The sequence below is a fragment of the Corylus avellana genome, chromosome ca3, assembly GCF_901000735.1.
Source record: "Corylus avellana chromosome ca3, CavTom2PMs-1.0".
Taxonomy (NCBI): domain Eukaryota; kingdom Viridiplantae; phylum Streptophyta; class Magnoliopsida; order Fagales; family Betulaceae; genus Corylus; species Corylus avellana.
The window spans coordinates 2,964,573-2,973,677 of record NC_081543.1 but is presented as its reverse complement, the minus strand read 5'-3'; the positions used below and the strand labels follow the sequence as shown (position 1 = coordinate 2,973,677).

The window sequence follows — 9,105 nt, the reverse complement described above, 5'->3', positions numbered from 1 at the left end:
GCAGCTTTCCTTATTGCCTTCTCTGCCTTTGAGAATCCCATCTATAGCTATGACTGGATTGTTGTCAAGATTGAATTTTCTTTTTGGTCTTTGTACTATGGATCTTGTAATTTTCTGTTTTTGTACATGTGCAGATTGTTTGTATTTTGTTCTTACTCAATCTATTAAAAAAAAAAAGCTGCACGTTCAAATCAGGTCATGTTATGCAAAGATCAATTGTATTGGTATTGGCAGAAGGAGAAGCTATTGAGGAAAGTTTACATAGTTATATTGTAGTATGGTGATTAGGTTTTTGTAAGAAAAAGAAAAAGACATCATTCCTGATTAGGTTTTTATAAGAGAGAGTTACATTTGCTGCCATGTTTTCCCATCTATGTTACACATCCTGTTTTACACATGTAAGCTCTCTCTTCAATAGAGAAGGGCAATTCATATCCTACTGGTTTGATCCTACATAAAGTTCCTACCTGATGCAACATCATGCTGCCTCCAAATGCCAAGGAAACATTATTTTAGATAGTGTATAAATGCAATGAGTAATTCTATTTCTTAAACTCCTGTACAACTGTCATACATCGGATCAACAGTAAAAGAGTCATGTCATCGTCTAGTTGTATGGCAGTTATGTAGGAGTTTACTAAATAGCATTACTTAGCCTGCAATAAATGTGATTACCTACGAACTTGATAATCAGACAGCAGTCTTTTCCAGTTGTATTGATCTTAGGTTGTCTTGGAGGGTATCCTTGCAAGTCCCTTTGTACTTGTACCACTTTGCACAAACTAGAAAGTAGCAGAAGTTCAAGACCTCTATAGCAGCAATTGTGTAATAGAAGTAATCCAATCTTCCCTTGTTAAGATCTTCTGGCAACCAATTTCCACTTGCAGCACCCTCTGTTGTTCTATGAATTATTGATATCATGAAACTACTCAAATAACTTGAAAATCCCATGCCACAATATAAAAGAGACCCGCCAATGCTTCTCATGTTCTCGGGGAATTGCTTGTAGTAGAACTCAACTTGGGCAACACTAGCAAATGCTTCAACTAGTCCTGCTAGCATGAGTTGAGGAATCAACCATAGACCTGGCATGGAGGAAATGGCACCTCTTCTTGGTGCAATCCCCATATTTGGCCTGGTTAGAGCTATGGTCCTTCGACGCTCTTCCACCAGGGCAGATACCAGCATTGTGAGTATGGAGATAAATATGCCAATGCCCATCCTCTGGAGAATTGTGATGCCGCCTTCTTTTCCGGTGATCCTTTGAAGGAATGGGACAAGTATTCTGTCGTAGATGGGTATCCATATGGTCAAGCTCAGCATCATGAAGACAATGTATGATGCAGGTGGGATCTTGAAGTTGATATTTCCTAGTTGTCTGTTAGATTGAACGGCTTGGAAAACTGCATATGTATTCTGTTGGACTATAACAAGATGGTATAAGATGGCTGCAACCCATATAGGAATCACTCTCAGCAAGCATTTCACTTCTTCCACTTGCTGCATGGAGCAAAGTTTCCATGGATCAGTTGCTGATCCATCTGGGTTTATTTGGTCTTGGGGAGTCACGATTGCTGCTTTATCCAGGAATCTGCCAACATAATCATTTTGGTTGGTTCAAATTTAACACCAAATTGGCCCCCATTTGATAATCAAATTGCACAATTCTTAGAAGTGTAATGTTATTTAATAATTGTCATACAATTGAGATAATATGACAGTGAGCTGATTTTTATTGTCACATCACGTCATCTCAATCATTTAACAATCTATTAAATAACATTCCTCTTGTTAAAATGGGTTACCTGAATTGGTCCGAGTAAGGAAGCTTGGAGTTTATAGAACTAGGAGGCATATATTTGAAGAGGGAAAGCCATGGTTGTTCTGGTAGCTTTAACTGCCTTTTCTTAGTAGCAACCACTATGACCTGTGCCACACTAGTCACAGGGCTACCTGTGGCTTTCACTTTCACATACATTTTTGAACCCATGAAAAAGAGTGCACATGAGATGAGCATCAGAATTGCTGGGATTCCTAAACCTATAGCCCAGCTCACATTGGACTGCACATACACAATGAGGGTCAAGGATACCAACTGGGCAAAAGTATAAGTGAAGAAGTACCAATTGAAAAAGCTATTGATTCCCTTCTTCCCAGATTCTGTCTCAGGGTTGAACTGGTTTGCTCCAAAGGCCAAGTTGCATGGCCGGATGCCAGCAGCTCCTACTATTAGCATTCCAAAACCAGTCAGCAAAAATGCCATTTGCCCTGTTGTTGGCCCTGTGCAAGTGTCATTCTGTCCTGATCCACAGTGGGGTGGATGCAGCTTCTTGATTGCCGCTGTTAGTTGTATTGCAAGCAATCCCTTTACAGAAATAGACAAATCAGGCATCAGATGCATCATATCAGATTTTGCAGAAGAGAGAAAGAAATATGGGAGAAGAGAATATCTTCATCTGATTGTATTAATATACAGAGTTCCTTATATATACAGATACATGACCATTGAGCCAACAAGATACAAACAAGATACAGAAACTAACTTCAGGAAGAATCCAGACACACTCATACGAACAAGATCCGTCTATACATAAATTTCTCATATGGTTGCAGGTGATGCAAGATATGATATAATCGTGATTTGTATGAAGCAAACTAAGAGCAAATTTGTTTGCACACTAATGTCATTCCTTACTGGATGCATACTTGATGAAAAATTTGAGCATGAAAGTTGGTAGTAGTATTAGTACCATAAATGAGGCGATTGTTGCAAGTCCCAAAGTCTTGTAGCGGCCAAAGTAAGTGTCAGAAATGAAAGCTCCAAGCAAGGTGGCAAAGTTGGTGGTACCATTGAAGATGTTGATGATAAGTGCAGCTGTAATACTCTTCATGTTGAAGACACCAGTAAGATAGATCAAGAGGTTGGACAAGGTGCCAATGGCTCCAAGTTTCTCAAAAGTTTCATTACCTGAAATGCCATGCAAATGGGTCACTCAGAAGTAAGGATAAAAAAACACCCAAATGAGAAAAAATAAAGAAAAAGATTAGAGAAGACAAGCTTGATCCCCCCTCTTACTCACCTATGATAAATGGCATGGATTTCCATCCTCTGTAGTTAATCTTTGTCTCTTCAGTTGTAACAGCTTTCTCATTGTTCTCCATGGTTCCTCTATCATTTTTCTCCATGGTCTCTCTCTCTTTCTCTCTTGCTCTCTGCTATGTAAGATGAGTTATATATAGCAACTAATCTATACAAGTGTACATCAGGAACTATGCTATAATTGAAAGGTGGAATTCTACTCCTTCACAACCTTTCACACCTACATTTTTTTTCTTTGTCTGCTCCTGATTGAGCCCTCTAGTCCTCTCTCTCTCTCTCTCTCTCACTCTCAAAAGGCCAGTTTCTATGAATGTGTTGAATGTAAATGTGAATGCAAATGAGTTGCAACTTGTAAGTCGTCATTCCTGACACAAGTCCACTGGAAAACAAAGCGGTCCGTGAGCAGTTGAAACATCCTGGGGTAATTAAACTTGGTTTCACAATAAAAAATCAAAAGAAAATGAAACCAAACCACACACACGCACCAAAACAAAAAACAAAAAAGAAAAGAAAGTTTCCTCGTCACTCGAAGTCTCTGTAAAATACAAACAACCTTGTAAACGAGGGATCTCAATCCTTCTATAACATCTCTGCAGTCTACATTGCAACTGGTCAATTTGGTCTTTGAAGAGCTCATTATTGTGTGTGGAAGATTGCGTTACGTCTCTTGGTTGAGCTAAGCCAGAGTTGGTCACATCCATTTCCTGATTTTTTTTTGGCTTAAAGGAACCGTCCAATTTTAAAGCTGCTAGAATTTCTGGCTCGCTGTCCAGGAATAAAAGTTTGTTCAAAAAGGCCAATGGCTTTTTGCAAAACAGATAGTCAAGAGCCCCAAATCAGACTGGTAGCTGGGATACTTACATCAAGGGCCAAATTATTGCAGACTGAAGTGTTTTTATTCTGTTTTTTATTTTATTTATTTATTTTCTTTTCTTTTTCTCTGAGCGGTTGATTCTTAATCTTCATTTGCAATGATTTGAATTTTGTCTTTGCATTTATGATATTCTTTACACTTGCTTATCAAACGACATATTTCATATTTCATATTTCAACACGTTAGTGTTTTAAATTGTTTTTTATTTTTTATATTAGTCACGTAAAAAAGTTATCCGATGTGAAGTAGGTGAGGTGTTAAAAGTAGCATTATTGTTTTTTGTAAGTAAGAAGAAGTTAGGTACCAACACAAGATCAAAATCATAGCTCCCTCCCTCTTCTTATGCGGACATGTCAAAAAAATAAAAATAAAAATAAAAATCATAGTTAATTTCTGTAAGCCACTGGCTAGGCAAACTTTGTAGAAATATTTTCAAAATTAATAGTTAATAAATATTATTGTGTTTTGAAAATCTTTTAAAATTGAAGGTTTTAAAGAGTATTAAATGAGAGAGTTCCACATTGGAAGGAGAGAAAGTGAAGTTGACATTTATAAGGCCCAAACAAACTTTAAGCGCTATTAAAAAAGCTTGGGTGTATATACATTAGTAGTGTATACGTACGCACGCGTGACATGGGTTGTAGCGCGCTAGTGGCTCCTTGATGATGCACTTGGCATCAGAGCTGTAATCTAGTGGTTGATCTTATATAATTAAGATTATTCAATTCTTTTACCATTCTTCTATGTATTTTTTTTAATATATTATCAGAGTCTTTGTCTCTTGATAGTATAGAAAAATTTTGAGCTTATTAATTTTGTTTGTGCAAAGCGCAATTAAATACAGAAGTTTTATGAGCTCCATTGTATTTTGGAGAAATATTTGCTGATTACCCTTTTGCATATTATATTAGGTGGGGGCGAATAATTTCTTAAGAAAAGTGACGTTATAACATACCTTATGAGCAATTTCGTTTTTCTATATTTCCCCTATTTCTTTTACAAACTTAACCTTACGGAGATTAGACCAAGGTCCGGTAAACCTCAAAGTTTAGAAAACCCAAACAAAAAGAAATGATTAAAAAAAAAAATCAGAAACTAGAATGAAACTCAGACAGGAAAAGATTCTTACACGGTATTTTAATTTTGAGTCCAAACACAAAATATTGAAGTAACGTGATGGAAAGGAAAGGAAAGGAAAGGAAAGTCTTCTTTCAGGGGTAAACGGAAGAAATCAATGAAGGACAGTCACCGCAGTTTTTGTTATGGTTTCAACGTACTGTTATACATGGGTTGCTGTTGCATAACTTTTCTGAAAAACTTCTTGTATTAATTATATGATATTGAAATAAATAACCAAGGGTCCCCTCTATTAAATGGCCCTAATAATATCAAGATTCATGCCGTTGGGCAGCTACTCCACAACTACGCGCTCATTTAGACGACTGTACACAGCTAGGTGCCTGTTACAAGGCAAAAATCGAGAAACACCCTTTAGGTCCGGGGCAAAACTACCCTTTGGCTTGGGACATAGGGTGGTTCCCGGCCAATTTTTTTTTTAAAAAAAAAAATTTTGTCTCCTCCAAACAAAACATTATAGTTTCGCTCCTACCTCTAGGGATTCACCTCGAGAACTTTGTATAAGAAGGGACACACAAACTCCAAAAAAAGGCATTATATAAAATTGTAAGAAAATTCTTAATATATTAATTTAACACAATTAAAGAGACAGTGTGTTACGTGATTTTTTAAGAAAGGGCCCTTGCATGCGCCAGTTATGTGACTTGGGACATAATTGGGTGCTTGCCGGACAATGGCTTTTCACAAGATCTTTGTCTCAAACATCGATACATGTTGGGAGCCGCATGAAGTAAAATACACCGCCGGACATATATGGGATGAGATGCTAACACCCACGCGTAGTGAAATCACCGGCGGCACTACGCTGTCGCTACATGTTGTCTTGGTCGGCGGCGGCATTACTTCAATTGTGACCAAGTGACATCGTGTATTAGTATTGGTGATTCGCTTTAGATTTTGGGTTATATATGTCTCGGCGGCCGTGCATGAAGTGTGGCATGATGGTCTCAACAACCGTGCATGTGGTGGATAGCGGCGCCTTCACAATTATCATGTGGCGGTGGCGTTGCGAGGCTGCCGCATGACGGTCATAAGGGCGGATGACATAAGGATTTTGAGTTTTCGGATCACCCTAAGTTGTTGTCGACCTATATGGAAGTTATTAGTTTTTATGACTTAATTAGAGTAGTATGGAAATTTGACATTGAGAATAAACCTTTCTTAGGCCCACAAGTATGAAAATATTTATTTGTTGATGTTTAAATTTGCTAGTCATATTAATAAAGTTATTCAGTAAATTGATGTGTAATGCAACCTTTACCTATAGCAAGGTTAAAATTTACTATTTCTACTGTTTTAATTATTCGTATTTTTATATTCCATGCTTTCTGATAATAATTTGTTCTAACCGAAGAGAAAATGTGTTTTTTAATTTGGGGTATTTGAAACTTGATTTGGCGATCAATGTGGATAAGCCGCCTGCTCCCACCGAATTGAGTATCCATAGAAGACTACTAAACATGAACGATATGAGCAATCTAATCGCTTTAAACTGTTTAATGTTGATGAAATCTCATGTCATCAAAGCATCATGAGTTCTATCATTGAATGCTTTAGGGCCAAAGAATTTAAAGAAATGCTATTTACACTCTCATGTGCACACTATCTAACGTATCAATGAAAATTATCATTAGATTTTGGATAGATCACTATCAATCCAAATTTAATGAAATTAGATCAAAGAATAACGAGCGAATTTTTTATTGGCTATACAGTAAACTCCAAAGGAACCAGGCTTTATTGTCCTTCCTCGTTCCTATAATCTTATAGTTGTGGCGTCTAGAAATGTGTAAAATTCTTAAAAGATGCTGAACCTCGTGGGAGTACTTATCCTCGACAGATAAAATTAAAAAAAAGCACTAAAGTTGACTGAATCACCTCAAGACTAAAGATAATTTGATTACGTTTAGAAAAAAAATCAAATTCATTATCTTGAACCGCAATCGATTGCGTGAGTTGGTCCTTCAAAGAAAGTTTGGTTATACTTAAGAAAAATTAATTTTATTATCTTGAACAGCAATCTTTGCATTAGTTGGTTGAAGGACTTAAGGGAATTGGTGGAGGTCCTTGTCAATTAAGGTCCACTAAGGCATTAACAAATATATTTCTCTCTCTCTCTCTCTCAATATCACTATATATTTCAACTTTGACCATCTTTCTACCCACTTGTTTGAAATGTTCACTTGAATTTGAAACCCGAATTCCTTAGAGAAGATGTGCAAGAGAAAGTTTGGGGGTAAAGAATACTTATCTTGAGAAAGAAAAGTGAAAATAATTATATGATAATGTAAAAAAATGAAAAACTTTTTAAAGAAAGAGGTTAAAGGATGTTGTGCCAAAAACTGGAAATCCTCCTTTTACTGTTACTCGATGATTGATCACGCAACAAGTGACAACTTTTGATGTTTTTATTGGTCCATCTCGGAGGCAACTTTTGATGTTTTTGTCTTGAAAGAACAAAAATGCCGACGCTTTTACTTGCCATTGTTGACTTCACACACTCTTCACATTATACATGTAGATGAAAGAGACATGCAATAAATAGGAAGATTATGACAACAACCACCGTCACATTTCAAATTATTATTACTCAATGTTGACTTCGGTTGTCCGTTTTAAACGTGGCAGGCTACGGGCTTTTTATGAATGCTAAAAGGTTGCATGCCCTCGATTTCAAAAGAATAAAAGCCTGTTTGAAGTTGTGTTTAAAGGGTTTATAAGTATTTTTAACATTTAAAAAGTTTGTTTGAAGAAAAAAATATTTGTTTAGTTAAAAAATTAATAGTGCTTTTAAGGGACCAAAAAACTTAAAAATTGTAAAAAAAAAAAAAACACTTTTAGCAAAATCTTAAAAAATAAACTTTTGCCAAAAAAACTCTTTTTGACTTAAAAACTTTATTTTTCAAACGTAATCCTAAACAAACTCTAAAAGTACTTCAACGCTCAGGTCATTAAAGGCTCACTCGGAGAGAGATAAAATGGGGAGAAAGATAAAATGGGTATGACCAATGCTATGGCACAAATGGATTTTAGGGCTTCCGTTATTGGGTTGGGTGAGGGGAAGTAGGGGCTTCGGCTTAGCTCATATGGGTGGGGTTGTCACGCTTGCTTGTGGACTTGAGGCGAGAGATAGCATTGAAATGAGCCAAGAGTTGGGAGGTCGCTAGCATATTTGATATGGGCCAAGCTCCAACATCATGGCCCAATTGCAAGGCCTCCTAAGAGCAAAGCAAAGACCGCCGTGGCAACCACGGCCATCACTTCTATCGTTGACTACATGATTATATTGGATTCTTAGTAATTAGTTGTCTAAATTATTAACAATTTTTTTTTTTTTTTTGACATGTCCACATAAGAGGGGGGAAGGAGATTCGAAATAGTGACATCCACTTCATTAGGCGTGGTTCTAGCCGATTGAGCTACTTCTTGGAGAATTTTTTTTTAACAATTTAAGTAGTTATTATATAAAATATATATAAGTTGAAACCCTCCCAAAAGTGCCTTAAAATTGCAAAATTTGGCGTGAACCCATTTTTTTAAAGGCTAAACTAGTTTTTTAAAGCATAATTTTTTAACCAGATTTTTTAAGAGTAAACTAGTTTTTTTCTCAAAAAAGGGGTCATTATTTAGTGTCATTAATTGCACGTTAATTATATTTTCAAGAGTTTTTTATATATAAATTATTCAATAAATTAAGTATTATTAATGTCTAAATCAAATAAGGAAACAAATAATATAAAGTATTAATATATTTAGTCATTAATTAGCGTGATTAATTATGTTAATTATATTTCAATATAATTAATTGCGTTCTTTACATCTATATATCTATATGACGTCATTTTTTGCGTTAATTATATTTCAATATAATCCACATGTCATCAATTGTGTTAACTATATTATATAATTCATGTATTCTTTTTGCTAATTTTTTTTTTCTTTATAATATTCATCTTAAATCATATATACTTATATGAACAAAGATTTTATTTTT

At 35.7% G+C, this 9,105-nt stretch overlaps 1 protein-coding gene across 1 annotated transcript; it reads right to left on the bottom strand.

Moving 5' to 3' along the window:
* Positions 1-299: 299 nt before the first annotated feature.
* LOC132175603 (protein NRT1/ PTR FAMILY 2.11-like) lies at positions 300-3,477 on the bottom strand. Its single transcript, XM_059587597.1, has 4 exons — positions 3,081-3,477; positions 2,751-2,968; positions 1,806-2,365; positions 300-1,591 (listed from the first exon to the last, which is right to left on the bottom strand). Exons 1-4 carry the CDS (start codon positions 3,184-3,186, stop codon positions 691-693), a joined length of 1,785 nt encoding a protein of 594 aa, XP_059443580.1. The 5' UTR covers positions 3,187-3,477; the 3' UTR covers positions 300-690.
* Positions 3,478-9,105: the final 5,628 nt, after the last annotated feature.

Bases quoted from the DNA above. Each gene is read 5' to 3' on its own strand.
- LOC132175603 (XM_059587597.1), bottom strand. From the start codon at position 3,186: ATGGAGAAAAATGATAGAGGAACCATGGAGAACAATGAGAAAGCTGTT. The intron at 2,969-3,080 runs GTGAGTAAGAGG...ATGGCATTTCAG, and splicing joins ATCCATGCCATTTATCATAG to GTAATGAAACTTTTGAGAAA. The intron at 2,366-2,750 runs GTACTAATACTA...ATTTCTGTAAAG, and splicing joins CAACAATCGCCTCATTTATG to GGATTGCTTGCAATACAACT.